Source organism: Arvicola amphibius, chromosome 6 (genome assembly GCF_903992535.2).
Source record: "Arvicola amphibius chromosome 6, mArvAmp1.2, whole genome shotgun sequence".
In the NCBI taxonomy this organism is placed as follows: domain Eukaryota; kingdom Metazoa; phylum Chordata; class Mammalia; order Rodentia; family Cricetidae; genus Arvicola; species Arvicola amphibius.
Window position 1 is genome coordinate 20,392,275 of NC_052052.2, and position 22,814 is coordinate 20,415,088.

Here is a 22,814-nt window from a genome sequence, read left to right on the forward strand (position 1 = left end):
GGAGCCTATCCTGGAACTAGCTCTTGTAGACCAGGCTGGCCTCGAACTCACAGAGATCTGCCTGCCTCTGCCTCCTGAGTGCTGGGATTAAAGGCGTGAGCCACCACTGCCGGCCGGCATTCTCATCTTACTTCCTCTGTGTCATCCTTCTTTCCAGAATTCTCCTAGTCTGGTTGCCCCACCTATACTTCCTGCCTGGCTACTGGCCAATCAGCATTTTATTGAACCAATATGAGGGACAAACCTTTAATGTGGACCAGAGCATTGTCCCATACCAATATCTTATTGTTTTAAAGATTGTATTTTTATTTTTCAATTATGTTGTTTTAAAGTTTCTATTACTGTGGTAAAACAACATAACAAATCAGCTTGGGTATGTCAGAGAACGGTTGACTTTGCAGGTCTGTCTTTTAAACATTTATTCATTTATTATGTATAGTGTTCTGCCTGCGTGTCTGCCTACAGGCCAGAAGAGGGCGCCAGATCTCATTAGATGGTTGTGAGCCACCATGTGGTTGCTGGGAATTGAACGCAGATCCTCTGGAAGAGCAGCCAGTACTCTTAACCACTTAGCCACCTCTCCAGCCCACTTAGCGTACATTTTTATAGCATCCAGAACCGCCAGCCCAGGGGTGACACTGCCCACAGTGAGCTGGAAACTCTCACATCAATCAAGAAATCATAAGCCGGGCGGTGGTGGCTCACGCCTTTAATCCCAGCACTCGGGAGGCAGAGGCAGGCGGATCTCTTTGAGTTCGAGGCCAGCCTGGTCTACAAGAGCTAGTTCCAGGACAGGCTCTAAAAAAGCTGCAGAGAAACCCTGTCTCGAAAAACCAAAAAAAAAAAAAAAAAAAAAAAAAAAAAGAAAAAGAAAAAGAAATCATATATTGGAGGCTGGAGAGATGGCTCAGTGGTTAAGAGCACTGCCTGCTCTTCCAAAGGTCCTGAGTTCAATTCCCAGCAACCACATGGTGGCTCACAACCATCTGTAATGAGGTCTGGTGTCCTCTTCTGGCCTGTAGGCATACATGGAGACAGAATATTGTATACATAATAAATAAATAAATATTTAAAAAAAAGAAATTATATTGTGGACTGGGTATCTTGTTCATCCAAATAGGGTTCTGATGAAGCCTTACAGTTTGTATGTTCACTGAATTCTTTTTATTGTTGTTGTTGTTGCTTTGTTTTGTTTTTCTTGAGACAGGGTTTCTCTGAAGCTTTGAAGCCTATCCTGGAACTCATTCTATAGACCATGCTGGCCTCAAACTCACAGGGATCCGCCTGTTTCTGCCTCCTAAATGCTGGGATTAAAGTTGTAAAGCACCATACCCAGCTTCAATATGTATTTTTTTGTGACAGGGTCCCATGTATCCCAAGCTATCCTCAAACTTTATATAGCCAAGGTTGACCTTGAATTCCTCCTGCTTCCCCATGCTTAGTGCTACGTCTAGAAGCCTGAACCATGAAATCCAGCTTCACTTTTATTTATTTATTTGTTTGTTTGTTTGTTTGTTTATTGTGTGGAGGGGGTAATATAATCCATGCCGTAGTTCATATGTGGAGGCCAGAGGACAACTTGTAAATTTTTTATTTTATCCTGTGGGTCCCAAGAGTCAAGCTCAGATCACTGGGGTTGGCAGCAAGCCCTTTACCTGCTGAGCCATCTTATTGGCTCTGTTTATTTATTGTTTCGGCACTGGAGAAGAAACAAAGGGCTTTGCATGTATCAAGGAAGTGTCCTATCAGAACAGACTCCCACCTCAGTTTAAATTACTCTGTGCTTGGAATGAAACCCAAGTAGATACTACAGAAAGCTGTGGTGCTTGTTTTTATAGTAGAAAGAAAGGCCTTTGATGCCGGGTAGTGAACTTAGAACATTTTGGAAGTTAGGCATATAATGAGCCAGGAGAAAGAAACAGGCAGAAAGAGCAAAGACTTGGAGAGACACTGTCTGGTGAGTACAAATAACTATAGGAACCTGGGTGGGGGTGGCACACACATTTTTTAAAAATGTTTTTTGAGACAGGGTGTTTCTCTGTAGCTTTGGAGCCTGTTCTGGAACTAGCTCTTGTAGACCAGACTGGGTGGCACACACCTTTATTCCCAGTACTTTGAATACAGAGACAAGCGGATCTCTGTGAGTTCAAGGCCAGCCTGGTTAACAAAGTCTACAAACTTAGACAGCTAGAAACCCTGTCTTGAAAAACAAACAAACCCAGAGTAACTTGCAGTGGGTGAGACCGATGGTGCAGATAAGTCCGGGTGTGGTTGTTGTTGTGGTGGTGGTGGTTGTTGTTGTTGTTGGAGATAGGGTCTCTCTACAGAGCCTTGACTGTCCTGGAACTCACTGTGTGCACCAGGCTATCCTCACTGTGTCTCTCCCTCCTGAGTTCTGGAAAAGGTATTTGCCACCACACCCAGCCATTTAGTGGTTTTTTTTGAGATGTAGTTTTTTTTTTTTTTTTTTTTTTTAATCAAGGCAGTGATCTCACCTCAGCCTCACCAAATGCTAGGATTACAGGTGAGCCATCATACCTGGCCTATTGCGTATTTGGAAATGGAGTCTCATCGTATTGCCCAGGCTGATCTTGAGCTCCTAGGTTCAAATTATCCTGCTTCAGCCTCCAGAATAGATACAGCTAGAGTTTTCCGCCTCCACATCCAGCTTTTACCATCCTGTTTCCAAACCATAGCTCAGAATTTATAACTAGCCGAGCGGTGGTGGCGCACGCCTTTAATCCCAGCACTCGGGAGGCAGAGGCAGGCGGATCTCTGAGTTCAAGGCCAGCCTGGTCTACAAGAGCTAGTTCCAGGACAGGCTCTAGAAACTACAGGGAAACCCTGTCTCGAAAAACCAAAAAAAAAAAAAAAAAAAAAAAAAAAAAAAAAAAAAAAAAAATTTATAACTAAATGCAAGGTTTAGTCTTAGTTCTTCTTTTTTTGTTTGTTTTTTGTTCATTAGTTTTGAGATGTGGTTTTACTATATTTAACTTTGGCTGTCCTAGAACTTGCTGTGTTGACCTGCTGGCCTCAAACTCACAGAGATCTCTGCCTTTCAAGTGCTGAGATTAAAAGCATGCACCACTATGCCTGTATTTTTTTTAATTATTTATTTTGGGCTGGAAAGATGGTTCAGAGGTTAAGAGCACTGGCTACTCTTCCAGGGATCCGAAGTTCAATTCCCAGCAATTACATGGTGGCTCACAACCATCTATAATAAGATCTGGTGTCCTCTTTGGCATGGAGGTATACATGCAGGAGGAACATTGTATACATAATAAATACATCTTTTTTAAAATATTTATTTACTATGTATACAATATTCTGTCTACATGTATGCCTGCAGACCAGAAGAGGGCACCAGACCTCATTATAAATGGTTGTAAGCCACCATGTGGTTGCTGGGAATTGAACTCAGGACCTTTGGAAGAACAGGCAATGCTCTTAACTGCTGAGCCATCTCTCTAGCCCTAAATAATTCTTTTTTAAAGAAAGAAAAGATTTGCCCAGGTGATGGTGGCACATGCTTGTAATTTCATCACTTGGGAGGCAGAGGCAGGCAGATCTCAGTGAGTTTGAGGCCAGCCTGTCTACAAAATGAGTTCCAGGACAACCAGGGCTGTTACACAGAGAAACACTGTCTCGGGGTGGGGGTAGATTTATTTATTACCTTTTTAGGTATTTTTGCTTTTTGTTTTTGTAATGGTAGGGATTGGACCAGCACGCTAAGCAAGCACCCTACTGCTTGTAGGAAGATCTTCAAATATATTACAAAATCACATTAAATAGATGTGGTAAATCTGGGTTTAAAAAGCTTGCTAGCCAAGCAGTGGTATACGACTTTAATCCCAGCACTGGGAGGCAGAGGCAGGAGGATCTCTACGAGTTCAAGGCCAGCCTGGTCTACAGAGCAAGTTGCAGGATAGCCAGAGCGGTTACACAGGGAAACCCTGTTTCAAAAACAAACCAACAAATGTTAAAATTGCCAGGTATGGTGATGAGTACTTGTTAGCCCAGAACTAAAGATGGAGTGTAGGAATCAAGGCTCTTCGGCCAGTTTGAGACCAGCCACAAGATCCTTTTTCAAAACCAGTACCACCACAGCAATTAATTGAACTGTGTTTAAGAGAATTCTATAGTCTCTTCATTTTTTTTTTCTTGTTGGAGGTGAGGGGATGTGTGATTGTATAGGTCAGCATGGCCTAGAACTCTGTAGCTTAAGCTAGCCTTGAACTCCTGGTTGTACTACCTCCATCTCCCAAGCTTGCAGCTCCACTCTGGGCTTCTGGTTCTTTCAGGTCTATAACTAGCACAACAGGGCAGGGGCTGTTTGGACTCTACAGGCCTGTGCTTTGTTTCCAATAGATGCTGCTGTTTTAAACAATGTGGCACATACATTTGGCCTAATGGACACAGTCAAGAGAGTTTTGGACAACAGACGGAAGCAGGTGGAACAGAGCGAGGGACAGTTTCTCTACACCCTGGCAGGTACGTGAACTCTCCTCTCTTCTGAGACACGTGCTCTTTGGAGGGTTGATGTGTCACTAGGATTCTGATAATCTAGGAATGTTGCTGGCAGGAGACACAAATCAGCTTTCCTTTTTATTACATTATAAATGTGGCTGTTTTTGCTAATTATGGATTTTGTACATTTTCCATTGTCATAATCATAAATTATGACTGGGGAGATGACTGACTGAGTTGGTAAAATATTTGCTCTATATACATGAGGACGTGCTCTGTAGTCCAGGTTGTCCTCGACCTCACAGAGATCCACCTGCCTCTATTGGGATCAAAGGTGTGCACCACTATCACCTGGCTGATTTAAATGTTCTTTTTTTTTTTAAGGTTTATTTTATTTTATGTATATGATGATCTATGCCAGAAGAGGGCATCAGATCCCATTGTAGATGGCTGTAAGCCATCATGTGGTTGCTGGGGATTGAACTCCGGAAGAACAACCAGTACTCAACCTCTGGGTCATCACTCCAACCACCGGTTTAAAGGTTCTTAAATGATAGATCTGATTGATTAAGTTAGCCAGTGAGCCAGCCAATCTAGCTTAATTGGTAAGTTGCAGGCCAATGAGATAATGTGTCTTGAAGGAGATAAACACTTAGTCGTCTTCTCTGCACGTGCATCTACATATACGTGCTCATACATGTACACTTACACACATGAGCAAACCACAAAAGGTAAAACAAAAATGCTATACTGTGCCTCATAATTGTGTACAATTTAAAGCAGATGTAGGTGTGGCTAGAAAGACAGCTCAGCATTATTTTAAGAGTATACTTCCTCCTTCCAGAGAGTCCTAGTTCTGTTCCCAACACCTACATCTGGTGGCTCACAACCACCTGTAACTCCAGCTCTGGCATATCTGACGCCTTCTCTGGCCTCCACAGAGGCCAGAGTGTGTACTCTTACATGTACGCACACATGCACACATGCATGCACACACAAGACAAATAATTAAAAATATAAATTTAATTAAAAATATATATTTGTGTCTGTGTGTGTTGGGAGGTGCTAAAGCATGTTCTTAATATGCTCCTGCCTTGCGTGTGCGTGTAAATCTCCTGCTTGAGAAAGGGGGAGACCAGGAGAGGCGTCTTTGATTTGTATTTTGTCAAGAGGAGAAAAAATGCAGAGTATGTGCGGTTGAGTAAAGTAAGACCACAGTTTTGATAGGCTCAGAACCGTTGCCCCGCTCATGATCACACCATTAAGTGCAGTTACTAAAGGTTAAAAAAAAAATCATCTCCACAGTTGAGAAACTTTTCGTGGGACTTGCCTGAGGCTACACAGTATAAAACCATGACAGGATCCTGTGTCTCCCGACCCCCTGGTTAGTGTTCCCTAGAAGACATTTTCCCACTAAGTCTAGCTGTTTGGATGTTGTTTTGTTTTTTTCCCCTCATAGATTTGGAACGGCAGTTGGAAGAGCAAAAAAAGCAAGCCCAAGATCCTAGACTGAAATCTCAGACGGTTCAAAATGTGGTACTGATGCCTGTGAGCACCCCAAAGCCTCCAAAAAGACCCCGGCTCCAGCGGCCAGCCTCCACCACTGTCCTGAGCCCTTCTCCTGTGCAGCAGCCTCAGTTTACTGTGCTCTCACCCATCACCATCACCCCCGTGGGGCAGTCCTTCTCCATGGGCAATATTCCAGTGGCTACTCTCAGCCAGGGCTCCAGCCCTGTGACTGTCCACACGCTGCCTTCTGGCCCACAGCTCTTCCGCTATGCCACGGTGGTTTCCTCTGCCAAGAACAGCTCACCAGACACAGTGACCATCCACCCTTCATCAAGCTTGGCACTGCTAAGCTCTACCACTATGCAGGATGGCAGTACCCTGGGCAATATGGCCACAATGGTGAGCCCTGTGGAGCTGGTGGCCATGGAGTCTGGCCTGACTTCAGCAATCCAGGCAGTTGAAAGCTCCTCAGAGGATGGGCAGACCATCATTGAAATTGACCCAGCCCCAGATCCTGAGGCTGAAGACAATGAGGGCAAAGCAGTCATCTTGGAGACAGAGCTGAGGACTGAGGAGAAAGTGGTGGCTGAGATGGAAGAACACCAGCATCAAGTCCACAATGTGGAGATTGTGGTCTTGGAGGACTGATTGGGGATGGGGCCAAGAGCTATGTTTTGGTTTGGAATTTTAATTATGTTTATTTTTATCATTGTCCCATTCATTTCCACATAGAACCTTTTTTTTAAAAAAAAAAAAAAACAAACTACAAAAATCTCGTTGTAAATGACAATGTTGGGTTTCTCCTACCCTCTCACTGACAAATGGACAGAACAAGCTACCTTTCCTGAAGTTAGGAACAGGTCATCCGGTGTCCTAATCATCTTACCCCAAGGAAGGTATTATTGCTTTTAGGGGAGGTATCAAATAACCAGGAACCCTTTCCAGAATAGTCTGTCTGTATATACATGCATGGGTTCACTCTTGTAAAGATGCATTGACCAAACTCTGGAGCACAGACCTGACACTGGAAGACGGCCAGCTCTCGCGTATCCTGGATATGGCCTCAGAGGCCAGTGCAAAACTCTCAAACAAAAGGAAGTTGAACTCTGCTTAGAGTGGGAAGTAGCATGCCATCAGCAGCTTAAATGGGGAAGTTCTTTGGCAAGGAGGGGGCAAGGAGTGATCTTCCAGAGGTGCATCTGATGCCCCCTCGAGCTCTTTGAGGGTTGGGTACCATTTTGAGAAGAGGCCAGTGATATGCAGAATGGCATACAGCAAAACAAGCGATTGTCACAGCTGTGCTTTTGGGAAAGCTCCCCTTGCCCCCAGTCTTGTCAAAGCCCTCAGCCTCTTCACCAAGGATTACCAGTCCATTCCTTTGCAGACTGTAATGTGGCATAAATCGCTCTAGATCTTGGACTGTGGCTGTCATGAGATGGGGCTCCACGGCCATCATTTTTGTTTCTTGACTCCAGGAAGAGTTCCTCGTGCAGACCAGCTGCTATTTTCAGGAGCTGTGCATGAAAGTGTGTCTGGTGTGTATGTGTGGTGTGGTGTGGTGTGTGTAGGGTGGGGTGGTGGTGTGTGTAGGGTGGGGGGTGGTGGTGTGTGTAGAGTGGGGTGGTGGTGTGTGTGGTGTGGCGTGTGTAGGGTGGGGTGGTGGTGTGTGTGGTGTGGCGTGTGTAGGGTGGGGTGGTGGTGTGTGTGGTGTGTGTGTAGGGTGTGGTGTGTGTGTAGGGTGGTGTGGTGTGGTGTGTGTAGGGTGTGGTGTGTGTAGGGTGGGGAGTGGTGTGGTGTGGTGTGTGTAGGGTGTGGTGTGGTGTGTGTAGGGTGGGGGGTGGTGTGTGTAGGGTGGGGGGTGGTGTGTGTGGTGGGGTGGTGGTGTGTGTGGTGGGGTGGTGGTGTGTGTGGTGTGGTATGGTGTGGTGTGGTGGGGTGGTGGTGTGTATACCTATTTTGGCTTTGGAACCAAAAGCAGTCACTCACTTGGTGCTTCCCCTTCTCTTCATCCTTCAGTCTCCCGGATCCCACGCTCTGCAGCTTTTTGGCTGATGTCAAGAGCAGTGACAGGTGCCTGCCTGCCTTCATTGCTTTTGAGAGTCACTTCTGTTTATGCCACAGATGCTTCTGGGAGATACTGAGCTCATAAAAAGACTTAGGCTTGGCAGGGAAGACTGGAAACACCTCCAGCCTTTCCTGAGGCATGGACTAGACGTCTCCTGAGTGAGCCGAACTCCCTGGGAAAGAAATGTTGTCTGTGACAATAATGTTTGGGGGTGAGGACTTTTTCCTAAATGCTGTTTGTACGTTTAGACCTGGGTCACCTTCCATGCTGCAGTCCCTTCACTTTGACCCTCTTCAGTCTTTGGGAAGAGGGAACAGCTTGATTTCTTTAATTATATTGTTCACTGTACTAGGGAAAATATTGACACTCTACAGATGACTTAAATAGGCTAGAAAAGCACAGTTTAGGAGTTGGAGCATTTATTATTAGTAGTATTATTATTAAAAGTAAAATTTCGACCTTAGTTTCTATTTAAAAAAAGAGAGAATACCTGCCTAAACCTGTCTTCCTATCTGCAGGTTTTGGAAATTATAAAGCAACTGAGAACTGTGTCCTCCCATCTCTTTGATGGCCATAGATAGCCAGAAAGCCCTCAGGTCTCTCTGAAGACCCTAAGAGTGGGATTTCTGAACTCCATTCAGATGCATTTAGCTTCAAACAGGACTTTTCAGAATATTTAACTGGGCTGGGGACAGAGCTCGGTGGGTCAAGTGCTCAGAATATTTAACTGGGATAGGACAGAGCTCAGTGGGTCAAGGGCTCACCTAGCACACATGCAACTCTGGCTTCAGTCTCCACCAGGAATAAAGTAGGCATGGGGGGCATATGCCTTTGATCCTTGGGAAGTAGAGACAGGAGGCTCAGAAATTCAAGGTCATTCTCAGCCCTGTAGCAGGTTCAAGACTAACCTGTGATACACAAAATGCTGTCTCAAAAAAAAATCGTTTTGAACAAGCTTTTGGTCCTTTATACATTTTTAGTGAAGAAACTAGAATTTATTTCTGGCTTCCTTACGTTTTCTGTTAATGCATAAGAATTTTTATTACACTTATTTATCTGAGAGAGTGTGTGTGTGGTTGAGAGCTTGCTATGGTGTCTGTGGAGGTCAGAGAACAACCTACAGGAGCCAGTTCTCTCCTTCCACCGTGTGGGGCCTGGGCATTGAACTCGGTTGCCAGGCGTGGTGGCAACCATCCTCACCCACTGATCCATCTTGCCAGCCCTAAAGGTTTCAGGCTAAGTCTGAAGCTGTAACTTGAACCTAGAAAGCCACACCTCACTCCTGTTGTGCTCTCTAGGTCATTTCTCTCTCCCAGCGATGAGAGAACCCATTCAGGACCCAGGAGGAGCCTTGGCAACTAGGGACCGTCTCACTCAGGTCTATTCCTTTGCTGTCGCAACTGTAGCATAAAAGTTCGTGTGAGCTTCCTGCTTCCAAAGTCAGACGTCCTCTCGTGACAGCCTGTTTACTTGCAACATTCTGGCAGGTGGGTTACACGAGCTTGGTTTTCCTGGTCTTCCAATTGCTGTTATTGCTAGCTGCTGTGGTACTCGTGAGGATGAGATCTCTCCCAGCCCTGGTCTAGATCATTTCAGATGGGGTGAGACACATGCAAGTTATTGCAATGAAATTACTCCTCAGGCTGACTTGATGGTAGCTATCTTTTCTCTAGCCATTCATTAAATAAACATTTATAAGTCCAGTCTATGTATAAGTACTGCATGCTAACCGACGGCGCCACCGAAGCCCCAGTAAGAACCATGAAGATGCAAGTCTTGTGCTAGACACTGACCTTACACACAATCCCTGTTCTCAAGGAGTTCATACCCAGACCTCTTCTGCACTTTACCGCATGTTGTCGTCTTTGGTTTCTTCTGGAGCCTGTTTTATCTGAAGCCTTGAGAAGCTTTCTAAGACTTTAGTTCCTAGGTTTCGGCAGGCTGGCAAAGTTACAGAGGTGAAGTGACCCCTAGCAAGATACTACATCAGATCATTGTGTTGGGGTGAGTGTAGCTATGGACGGTTGGCCTGGGGTTAAGGACAAAGGATTAAGCACCTGTCTCATCTTGGAGTATGAATGAGGTTCAGCAAATCTGAGACAGTTTCTCGGAGAAAGTGGGCACAAGCTTATTTTCAAATATTTGGTCTATGTATACAAGAGTAATTCTCTAGTCCCGCTTGCTGCTGCTGCTGCTGCTGCTGCTGCTGCTGCTGCTGCTGGAAGACCCAGGCCCTAGTCAGTGACAGTGAATATTGGAAGCCTCCACTGGAGAAAATGGGGTCAATCCTGAGGTGGTAACTATCAGATGGGGCCTGGGGCTTCATCTACGGCGTGGCTGGGGTTTCTTTGGTAGAGGTGCATCTCTGGACTTTCCTACCAAGTGTTTTTCAAAAAGCCCTTACTGTGTGCTTTGTCTAGCACATCTTCCTACTTGACCCCTGCCCTGTTGCCTTGTTCTTGCCCCTTCTCTCTTTCTCTCTGTGTCTGTTTCTGTCTCTTTCTTTCTGGGCAGGGTCTCTGTAGCTCTGGCTGTTCTGGAACTCACTCTGTAGACCAACCTGGCCTTGAATTTAGAGATCTACCTGCCTCTGCCTCTCAGATGCTGGGATTAAAGCATGTGCCACACAACACAGAGCTCTTGTTACTCCATTTCTAGGCTTTCAAGGAGTGGTGTTGCATGCCTTTCGATAGTCCTAGCACTAGGGGCAGTTGCAGGATAGCCTCAAGACCTTGCCTCACAAAACAAACATTTAGGCTAACACATCACAAAACAAAAAGTTACCCTGCTTTTTGTCTCCTCCTGCCATGGACAATAGACATTTAAGATTCAAAGCTGCCACTTCAGTGTTACTTCCCCTTACTTCCTACCATAGTAGGAGGGGGAACCCGTATTAATGAAAATATCTTGCTGGGTGGTGGTGGCACATGCCTTTAATCCCAGCACTCAGGAGGCAGAGGCAGGCAGATCTCTGAGTTCTAGGTCAGCCTGGGGTACAAGAGCTAGTTCTAGGACAGGCCCTCAAAACTATAGAGAAACCCTGCCTCGAAAAACAAAAAAAAAAAAAAAAAAAAAAAAAAAGAAAGAAAATACCTTGGAAATTAATATTCAGGTGCTTCTTTTAATGTTGGTGGTTTATCTCATTTCATGAAAGACACTGAAGGTGATTGGATATGGAGAGTACTGGTTTTATTTACTAAAAGTTTACATTGTGTGTCTGTGTGCCTCTGTGTGTGTGTGTGTGGCATGCCAGGGTACATAGTGTCTTGGTCAAAGGACAGCTTTCAGGAGTCAATGCTCTGCTTCCACCATGTGGGTTCCAGGAATCAAATGCAGTCATCAGGCTTGGCAGGCAAGCACTTTTACTCACTGAGCCATCTTGCTGGCCAAGCTATATCTTTGTTTAAATTTTTAAAAATTTTATGTCTATAAATGTTTTTGTTGGAAGTATGTATGTACACCACATGTATGTCTGCTGTCTGAGGAGGGCAGAAGAGGGTTTCAGAACCCCTGGAACTAGAGTTAGGGATGGTTGTCAGCCACCATGTGGGTGCTGGAAATCAACCCAGCTTCTCTAGAAGAGCAAATGTTCTTAACCACTGAGCCATCTCTTCAGCTAATATGTAAGTAGCAAAAGTCCATTGTGAAATACTGAGTCACTGAGTCAAACTGGTCCAGAATGGAGGACTATGTAGAAGGTAGACAAGGCACCCCCCCAAAAAAAAAAGATTGAATTCTGAAAATAGCAATGAAATTGTGGTTTGCTTTGGTCAATACTTACTGAGGATAAAGTAGGTGAGGGGAAGTTAGGCTCAGGCTACCCCTGCACTTCCAGAAGACTTCTAGTACAGGTATCACTTGGAGGCGAGGCAGATCCCTTCCATCTGGAATCAGTCTTCCCTGGGAAATCCTGCTGTAGAGGTGGGGTGTCAATCAACAGCCCTTGACTGGCAGGCACAAGGCCCCACGCTGAGAAAATTCTAGTGTAGTCTGTAATGTATGAATGAACAGCCAAGGTAGACCAAGGTGTGGTGGGGCATACCTGAAACCCCTTCAGACGGAGGCCAGAAAAGCTTAAGTTTGAGATCAGCCCAAGAACCAACTTTGTCAGTGACTCCAGGGGATTCTTTCTACCACCTCTTCCTCCGCAACATCTGTTCTCCATTCTGAGTCCTTTCCACAGGTCCTTCTCAGCCCTGAAACACTTCCCCAGCTTGAGTTAACACAGTGGGAGGATTTGTGTCCAAATCCCACAAGCCACACTGCTACATCAATCATCCTTCCTCTTCAGCTCTTCATACTTTGGTTCCCATGCTTGTCATGTTAGTAACTCTGCATGCCCATGTTTGTTCAGTAGTATATTTTAAGATTCATTTATTTATATAGTTTACGTATATAGGTGTTTTTATCTGCATGCACATCTGCACATCAGAGGAAAACATATCCCATGGAACTGGAACTACAGTTATGGATGGTTGTGGCTGCTGCCAGGTGGGTACAGAGCAAGTTCCAGTATAGGCTCCAAAGCTACAGAGAAACTCTGTCTCAAAAAATAAATAACCAAATAAACAAGCAGACAGACAGATAGATAAATACATTTTAAAACATTTCTAAGCCGGGCGGTGGTGGCGCACGCCTTTAATCCCAGCACTCGGGAGGCAGAGGCAGGCGGATCTCTGTGAGTTCGAGACCAGCCTGGTCTACAAGAGCTAGTTCCAGGACAGGCTCCAAAGCCACAGAGAAACCCTGTCTCGAAAAAAAAAAAAAAACAAAAAAAAAAAACATTTCTATTATTTTATAGCTGGGCGAAGTGGCATATGCCTTTAATCCCAGCACTTCAGAGGCAGAAGTAAATGGATCTTTGTTGAGTTTGAGGCCAGCCTGGTCTACAGAGTGAGTTTCAGGAACGTTTTGAATGTTTGTCTGCATGTATGTACTCTGTGCATGCCTGGCACCCTCAGAGGCCAAAAAAAGGGCATTAGGGCCCCTGCAACTCTAGTTAAAGACAGTTGTGAGCCATCATGTAGGTGCTAGGAATTGAACTTGGAGCCTCTGTAAGAGTAGCCAATGTTCTTAACCACTGAGCCATCTCTCCAGTCTATCTATATATTTGATACTTTGAAACAGTCTTTTTTTTTTTTTTCAAACTCAAGGCATTGTCAGGACTCCAAAATGTAAACATAGATTCTCCCAGTACCAGGCAGCTCCACTGGCTGAAAAAGCCAGTTTAACACCACTGGTCCCTGAACTCAGTACATTCATTATTATTATCAGTATTACCATTGGGCTTTTTGGGGCGGGGTTTCTCTATGTATTCCGCTTCCCCTTTTGTGTGTTTGTGCATGTGGAGGAGGATACATGTGCACAGTACACATTTAGTCAGAGAACAATTTATGAAGGTTTGTTCTCTCCATCCACAATGTGTTCTAAGAATTGAAATCAGGTCATTATGAATGAGAAGACCCACCTTACTGGCTCCAGACCTCTTGTTTGTTTCTTTTTTCAAAACAGGGTTTCTCTGTGTAGCCCTGGCTGTCCTAAAACTTGACCAGGCTGGCTTTGAACTCACAAGATTCACCTGCTTCTGCCACTGGAGTGCTGGGATTAAATGCTTGCACCGCTACAGCCCGGTTTCCACACCTCTTTAGAGAGAGAATCTCACCTTGAGGCCCAGACTGACCTTGAATTTACTTTCCCCAACCTCTAACGAAGAGGTCAGGACCAGCCGGCACCAGGCATGGTTTTGAAACACCTTTCGTCCTGGCTGTGTACACACAGAAAGATTCCCAGGACAAACAGACTCTAAAAGTGTATCTGGGGCTGGGGAGGCGGCTCACAGGGTAAGAGTACTTCCCGTGCAACCTTGAGGACATTCATTGGAATTCCAGTGCCAAAAGCTTGAAGTGGCATCCAGCACGCGAGCATGCATTTATCCTCACTGCTGTGTGGGAGGAACCAGGTGTAGGGGTGGAGCTGCCAGGCCGTGAGCCGAGCTCCAGGTTCAGAGAAAGACCCTGAATCAAGGAAATAAGGTCTCAGAGTGTAATCGAGCAGAATACCTGACATGTCTCGCGTATGCATACATGTGTACATGTGCGTGTGCCAGTATAGATAACACACACAATCACAAACTAAAGCCTATCTTTTACATCTGCTTTATTCTCTACACAGGATCCCGAGCTGTGTTAGACACACCTCAATTTCTGGATCAATAACTTCTGTATAGAATTCCTCCTACTTCACAATTACCTGAAATTTCTCTTATGCCTCGTAAACTGCTCAACCATAACTGAACTCTGCTTTGTAAAATTGCCCCTGGGTTCTCACGCATCTCCCGTCTTCTGATACCACAGCTTAGAATGTGCTCTCTCTGAGTCTGTCGCTAGTGTGAGAACAAGGAGGAACGATGTGTTTGGATATATAAAATGATAAAGGTAGCTGGCCACGGTGGCCCTCACCTGTAATCCCAAATCCCAAACATCCATTCCTGGAAACCCAAACTAACAGGCAGGTATGTTGCCTGCTTGTCAACCCAGCACTAAAAACAAAAAAAAAAAAAATAAACGAAACCAACCACCACCAGAAGCTCTGATAACAGTGTTTCCTTGTAAAGCCCTTGAGACTTGGCTTACTTGAGGCCTGGCTCTGTCAAAGGTCTCACCAACGCCCTGTGACAAACCAACATCTCCTTATTTTGGCAGCATTTTTTCCTTCTGCAGTCCCTTAGGTCAGTCACCCCACGGATAAATGCCAGGCTCGTTTCCTCACTTCTTTCAAGTTTCTGTTAATGTATGGCCTTGTCAGGGAGGGTTTTCCTTACCCCCCAACCAAAGAAAATGGTGGCTTCCTCCTTTCCCTGCTCTGTGCTTCCTCTTTTCCTTCGTTCTGCTTTACTTTTTTTGCTTTTTGTTGTTCTTTTTTTATTTATCTGTATTTTATGTACATTGGTGTTTGCCTGCGTGTATGTCTTGTGTGAGGGTGTCAGATACCCTGGAACAGGAGTTATAGACAGCTGTGAGCCATGTGGGTGCTGGGAATTAACCTGGAAGAGCGGTTAGTGGTCTTAACCCCCAGCCATCTCTCCAGCCCCTGTTGTTTTGTTTTGAGACTTGGTCTCTCTAGGTAACTCTGGCTGTCCTGGAATTTGCTATATAGACCAGGCTGACCTTCAACTCACAGAGCTCTGCCTGCCCCTGCCTCTGCCTCTCCCAGGTACCCTTTTTCTGACCCAGGCTTTGTTTGTTTGTTTGTTTGTTGTTTTGATTTTGAGACAGGGTTTCTCTGTAGCTCTGGAGCCTGTCCTGGAATTAGCTTTTGTAGACCAGGCTGGCCTCGAACTCATAGAGAGCCACCTGCCTCTGATTCCCGAGTACTGGGATTAAAGGCATGCACCACCACCACCCAACCCGGTTTAGACTATTTTTGAGTAGGGCAGGATGGTGCATTTCTTTAATACCAACTTGGAGGCAGGGGTGAGTGGATTTGGCTTTTGGGTTTTGTTTTTTGTGACTCCAATACTTTTAAAAGAGAAACAATTACTATTGTAATTTCTTTCTTTCTTTATTTTTGGTTTTTCAACACAGGGTTTCTCTGTAGCTTTGGAGCCTGTCCTGGAACTAGCTCTTGTAGACCAGGCTGGCCTTGAATTCAGAGATCTGTCCGTCCCTACTTACGGAGTGCTGGGATTAAAGGTGTGCCTCACCACTGCCCGGCTATTATTAGTTTTTTTACTTCCCCAATGAAGTTTCTCTTCCCTCCTCTCCTCCCAGTCCCTACCCCACATTCACTTCTCAGCTCCTCTTCAGAGAAGAACAGGATTTCCATAGACACACATCAGCCAAACATGGCATGGCAGGTTGTAGGACGAGTAGGCACATCCCTCGTATTAAGGCTGCACTAAGCAACCCAGTATGAGGAAAGGGGTCCCCAAAATGGGGAAAAAAGTCAGAGACAGCTGCCACAAGAAACTCCACAGTAGCAGCAAGTGCTCTTAATGGTTGACCCAGTCATGCCAGCAACACTTGTTAAATATGCTTTCTTTTTTCCATTTGATATTTTTTGCTTCTTTATCAAAGATTAGGTGTTCAAAAGTGTGTGGGTTGATATTTGGGTCTTCTATTCGGTTCCATTGGTCCTATCTGTTCTTATGCCAGTACCAGGCTGTTTTCAGTACTGTAGCTCTGTAGTAGAGTTTGAAGTCAGGGATTGTGATGCCTCCAGAAGTTCTTTTATTGCACAGGATTGTTTTGGCTATCCTGGGTTTTTTGCTTTTCCAAATGAAGTTGAGTACCGTTCTTTCGAGGACTTTGAAGAATTTTTCTGGGATTTTGATGGGCATTGCATTGAATCTGTAGGTTGCTTTCAGTAAGATTGCAAAAAAATATCAAATAGAAAAAAGAAAAAATATTTAACAAGTGGTGCTGGCATAACTGGATATCAACATGTAGAAGAATGAAAATAGACCCATATCTATCACCATGCACAAAACTCAAGTCCAAATGGATCAAAGACTTCAACATAAAGCCAGCATTATAGAAGAGAAAGTACACTTGAACACATTGGCACAGGGAACCACTTCCTAAATAGAACCCCAGCAGCACAGACACTGAGAGAAACAATTAATAAATGGGACCTCCTGAAACTGAAAAGCTTCTGTAAAGCAAAGGACATGGTCAATAAGACAAAATGACAGCTTACAGAATGAGAAAAATCTTCACTAACCCACTTCAGACAGAGCTCTGATCTCCAAAATATACAAAGAACTCAAGAAATTGGACACCAAAAGATCACATAATCCAATAAAAAAAATGGAGTGCAGACCTAAACAGAGAACTCTCAACAGAGGAATCTAAAATGGCTGAAAGACACTTAAGAAAATGTTCAACATCCTTAGTCATCAGAGAAATGCAAATCAAAACAACTCTGAGATTCCATCTTACACATGTAAGAATGGCCAAGATCAAAAACACTGAGGACAACTTATCCTGGAGAGATTGTGGGGAAAAGGGAACACTTCTGCATTGCTGGTGGGAAGGCAAGCTGGTACAACCCCTTTGGATGGCAGTGTGGCGATTTCTCAAAAAATTAGGAAACAACCTTCCTCAAGACCCAGTAATACCACTTTTGGGTATATATCCAAAGGATGCTCAATCGTGCCACAAGGACATGTGCTCAGCTATGTTCATAGCAGTATTGTTTGTCATAGCCAGAACCTGGAAACAACCTAAATGCCCCTCAATTGAAGAGTGGATAAGAAAAATGTGGTATATTTATACAATGGAGTACTACACAGCAGAAAAAAATAATGACAGCTTGAATTTTGCTGGAAAATGGATGGAGCTAGAAAACATTATTTTGAGTGAGGTAACCCAGACATAAAAAGACAATTATCACATGTACTCACTCATAGGTGGTTTTTAAACATAAAGCAAAGAAAGCCATCCTACAAACCACAGTCCCAGAGAACTTAGACAACAATGAGGACCCTAAGAGAGACTTACATAGATATTGGGAAGCAGAAAGTAGAAGACAAGATCTCATGAGTAAATTGGGAGCATGGGGATTTTGGGGAAGGATTGAAGAGGGGAGGGGGGAGAAAGGGATGGGAGCAGGGAAAAATGTAGAGCTCAATAAATATCAATTAAAAATATAAAAAAGAGGGCTGGAGAGATGGCTCAGAGGTTAAGAGCATTGCCTGCTCTTCCAAAGGTCCTGAGTTCAATTCCCAGCAACCACATGATGGCTCACAACCATCTGTAATGGGTCTGGTGCCCTCTTCTGGCCTGCAGGCACACACACAGACAGAATATTGTATATATAATAAATAAATAAAAAATAAAAATATAAAAAAGAAAGATGAAAAGATATAGAAAGAGCAATGGAAAAAAAAGGTTGACCCATCTTTGTACACAACTGAGGTGTTTCTTCTCTCTTTTCTTCCTTCCTTCCTTCCTTCCTTTCTTTTTTTTCCCCAGAGTTTCTTTGTATAGTCCTGGCTGCCCTGCAACTCAAACTGAAGTTTTTTAAGGTTTATTTTATTAGTTTTATTTTTTGTTTTGCTCTCCCCCTCCCTCGCCAAGACAGGGTTTTTCTGTGTAGCCCTGGCTGTCCTGGGTCTAGCTCTGTAAATCAGGCTAGCTTTTAGCCAGGTGGTGCTGGTATACACCTTTAATTCCAGCACTTGGGAGGCAGAGGCAGGCTGATCTCTGTGAGTTCGAGGCCAGCAGCCTAGTCTACAAGGGCTAGTCCTAGAATAGGCTCCAAAGCTACAGAGAAACCCTATCTCGAGAAAAAACAAACAAGCCAGGAGGTAGTGGCACATGCCTTTAATTCCAGCACTTGGGAGGCAGAGGCAGGAGGATCTATGTGAGTTTGAGGCCAGCCTGGTCTACAGAGCAAGTTCCAGGACAGGCTCCAAAGCTATAGAGAAACCCTGTCTCGAATAAGAAAACCAAAAAAAAAAAAGTAAAGAAAAAAAAAAAAAAACAGGCTGGCCTCAAACTCACAGATCCGCCTGCCTCTGCTTCATAAGTGCTGGGATTAAGGACGAGTGCCACCACTGCCCAGCACTTTTTTGCTTTTTGAGACCGGGTCTCTCCGTCTCTCCACATAGCCCTACTATTTAGATCAGGTTGGCCTCGAGCTCACGGAGATCTGCCCGTCTCTACTTCAGGAGTGCTGGAATTAAGAATATGGTGATGTGCCACCATACCTCGCAAAATTTATTTATTTATTTATTTATTTATTTATTTATTTATTGAGACAGGGTTTCTCTGTGGCTTTTGGAGCCTCTCCTGGAACTAGCTCTTGAAGACCAGGCTGGCTTCGAACTCACAGAGTTCCACCTACCTCTGCCTCCCGAGAGCTTGGATTAAAGGTGTGCACCAACACTGCCTGGCCATTATTTATTTAATTTTGGATTTTTTCATATTTATTTATTAAGTATACAATATTCTGCCTGCATATATGCCTGCAGGCCAGAAGAGGGCACCAGATCTCATTACAGATGGTTGTGAGCCATCATGTGGTTGCTGGGAATTGAACTCAGGACCTCCGGAAGAGCAGGCAATGCTCTTAACCTCTGAGCCATCTCTCCAGCCCTTAATTTTGGATTTTTTTTTTTTTTTTTGGTTTTTCGAGAAAGGGTTTCTCTGCAGCTTTTTTTAGAGCCTGTCCTGGAACTAGCTCTTGTAGACCAGGCTGGCCTCGAACTCACAGAGATCCACCTGCCTCTGCCTCCCGAGTAATTTTGGATTTTTTGAGACAGGATTTCTCTGTGTATCCCTGGCTGTTCAGGAACTTGCTCTGTAGACCAGCCTGGCCTCAAACTCTTTGAGATCTTCTTGCCTCTGCCTCCCAAGTGATGGGATTAATGGCATGTGCCACCACTGCCTGGCTAATATATTTTATTTTTAATCCTGTGTGTGCCACTTTGTGTGTGGTTGTCTGTGGAGACCAGAAGCTCTCCAATTCCTGAGGTTTTAGAGAGAGTGTCCTGTAGGCAGACTGGCCTTGAGGTTCTAATCTTCCTGCTTCTACCCTCTAAGTACTGGTATTATAGGCATGGCTCACCATGCAGGTTAGATTTCTGTATGTTTACAAGTTTGTCTACAGGACCACTGAATTTGCTGCCATTTTTTTTTTACTAGATTTAATGTAATGATTTTTCTTATTCCTAATCTCTCTTTCCCACAATGCACTGGGACTTATGCTCTTAACCCTTCATTGGCCTATCAAAATTAGTAGCCAAAGAGTAAAGTCCTTGGCTCGGCAGTGGCCTTTAATCCCAGCACTCAGGAGGGAGAGGTAGGTGGATCTCTGTGAGTTCTAGGCCAGCCTGGTCTACTAGAGCTAGTTCCAGGGCAGGTTCCAAAGCTACAGAGAAACCTTTTCTTGAAACACACACACACACACACACACACACACACACACACACACACACATATATACAAAAGAGTGAGGTCCTTAACTGGGTGGTGGTGGTACACTTCTCCCAGCACTTGGGAGGCAGAGGTAGTCATATATCTGTGAGTTCGAGCCCAGCCTGGTCTACAGAGCTAGTTCCAGGATAGCCAGGGCTACACAGAGAAACCGTCTCAAAAATCCAAAATAAAATAAATAAATAAAATAAATTCGCCAGGTGTGGTGCATTATTAACATATCCTTTATCCCAGCACTCCCAAGGTAGAGTCAGAGAGAGTTCCAGGACAGCCAAGACTACACAAAGAACCCCTGTCTCGAAAAAAACCCAAAAAACCAAAAACAAACAAACAAAAAAAGAATGAAGTCCTTATGTATTTTCTACTTAATTCTCCAGTCTCATCTGGCACTTCCTTCTCTCTCGTTATTTGCCAGTCATGGCAGCCTATCAGTCCTTACCAGTGCCAGCCTCTTCCTTGCTTAGGGTCTTGGAACATATTGACCCTGCGCTAGCTTCCTTCCTTGTCTGGTCCTTCAGGTCTGGGCTAAAGCTCGGTCCCCAGTGAGAGCTCCCGTGCTCTTCTCAAGAAGTCATTTGCCTGCACTTCCTCACTGTACTTTGCTCAGCTATAACTGAGTCCCTTTGAATAACTATTTGCATGGTCTCAATTTCCTTAACTAGCCTATAAACTCCAAGGGAAAGTGAACTGGGAGCCTTTCTCTAGTGCACTGCCTAGCCCTCAAGATGCTGTCAAAAAGCTTCATGGAAGAGCTGAAACGAGAACCTAAACCACACAGAGTTCCTCTCTCCAAGCCCTGAAAGACTATCACCCACTACAGACTTCACTGTGAGCGGACGCCTATCAGTTTGGAATGTTCTGTTTATTCAGGAGCCTGTGAAAGCCAATCTGGTAAACTAACTCAAGGTTAGCCTTAAGCTACCCCTCCCACAAGGAGATTTTAGCATTTAACTGGGGACTCTTGCAGAAAAGGTGATCTCACAGGAGCTAATCAAAACTTCCGGTACCATGAAGACACTGTTAGAAGCCCCGCCTCAACATCTCTTAATGAGATCTCATGGAAGGAACCTATAGGGGACCAGACATTTTCTAATGCTTGCAATTTTTCTTTACCTTTAGTTTTGCGACAGAGTTGTCGGGCAGGTGGTATTAGTCTCTGTCTTAAAGGAGGGAGGCTGAGACAGGTGTACTAACTTCACAGCATTGTACATGGGCCAGGGAGACCAATATTTAGACCCTTTTGCTCTCAGGATATGACTCCTGCTTTAATTCCTTTTACAAAACCATGCTGCCTCCAAGTGTAGGCAACTGCTGGTACAGCTTATATATAAACCTGGGCCGTGGGGTTAACTGGCTGGCTGATTTTCCTTAATAAAAAAGCCTCACTAGGCTTCTCTCGTTCCCTTCTCTCCAGTCTGAGACTTGCCATTTTACTAAAAGCCCTTCACCTTTGGTGCCTGATCTTAGTTTAGTTGATGTTTTTCTTCCTGTCTTTCTTTCTTTTTTTTTTTTTAAAGATTTATTTATTTATTATGTATACAACAACATTCCTTCCATGTATGCTTGCATGCCAGAAGATCTCTTTATAGGTGGCTGTGAGCCACCATGTGGTTGCTGGGAATTGAACTCAGGACCTCTGGAAGAGCAGTCAGTGCTCTTAACCTCTGAGCCATCTCTCCAACCCCCGTCTTTCTTTTTACATACCAATCCCAGTTTTTTTTTTTTTTTTTTTTTTTTGAGACAGGGTTTCTCTGTGTAGCAGTCCTGGCTGTCCTGGCACCCACTTTGTAGACCAGGCTGGGCCTCGAATTCAGAGATCTGCCTGCCTCCGCCTCTCGAGCACTGATATTAAAGGCTGCGCCACTACGGCCCGGCCTTGGTATCCGATCTTATTCACTTTAACCCCAATGTGAGACTAGGAGGAAAAGAAATGCTCTGTACTTTGAGCAGTTTTGGGAAGTAGAATCCAAGATTTTGGGGGTTTTTTGGTTCCTCTGTGTAATAACCTGCCTGTCTTGAAACTTGCGTTGTACAGAGATCTGCCCGCCTCTGCACCCAGAGTGCTGGGATTAAAGGCACGTGCCGCCACCTTGCCTGGCAGGAGTCTTTGATTTTACTCACGAGGCATCAAAGCCTATCTATCTAGCAAGCATTTAGTATTAAGTTGATAATACTGCAGAGCGGTGGTTCCACATGCCTTTAATCCCAGCACTCAGGAGGCAGAGGCAGGCAGATCTCTGTGAATTTGAGACAGCCTGGTCTACAAGAGCTAGTTCCGGGACAAGCTCCAAAACTACAGAGAAACCCTGTCTCAAACAAACAAACAAAAAACCCACCCCCCCAAAAAAAAACTGTATTGCTCATAGGTTTAATGTTTGCAACAACAAAGGCTATTATTAAAAATCCCTGCATAAAATGAGATTTTTTTGTTTTAAAATGTCTTTGCCAGCCGGACATGGTGGTGTATGCTTTTGATAACCAACATTCAGGAGGGAGAGGCAGGCAGATTTATGAATTCAAGGCAAGCCTGGCCTACCTAGTGAGTTCTACGACAGCTAGAGACTTTGTGTGTGTGTGTGTGTGTGTGTGTGTGTGTGTGTGTCCAGGCAGAGGTTTCTCTGTAGCTTTGGAGCCTGTTCTGGAACTAGCTCTTGTAGACCAGGCTGGACTCCAACTCACAGAGATTCGTCTGCCTCTACCTCCTGAGTGCTGGCTCAGCTAGGGACTTTGTAGAAGCAGCCTGTCTGAAACAAACAAACAAACACACAAATACACAAACCCAACAAAACAAATAACAACAAAATGTCTTTGCACATCCTTTGGATCTCCTCCAG

At 44.6% G+C, this 22,814-nt stretch overlaps 1 protein-coding gene across 3 annotated transcripts in view; it reads left to right on the plus strand.

Annotated features, from left to right (window-relative positions):
• Gmeb1 (glucocorticoid modulatory element binding protein 1) overlaps positions 1–7,518 on the plus strand; it is a 39,550-nt gene extending 32,032 nt beyond the window's left edge. For all 3 annotated transcript variants that reach the window (XM_038335453.1, XM_038335454.1, XM_038335456.1), the window contains exons 9-10: positions 4,369–4,491; positions 5,927–7,518. In XM_038335453.1, coding sequence (XP_038191381.1) covers positions 4,369–4,491; positions 5,927–6,624 — 821 coding nt within the window. In that variant the 3' untranslated portion in view covers positions 6,625–7,518. The remainder of the gene's footprint in view (positions 1–4,368; positions 4,492–5,926) is intronic.
• The last annotated feature ends 15,296 nt before the right edge of the window (positions 7,519–22,814 follow it).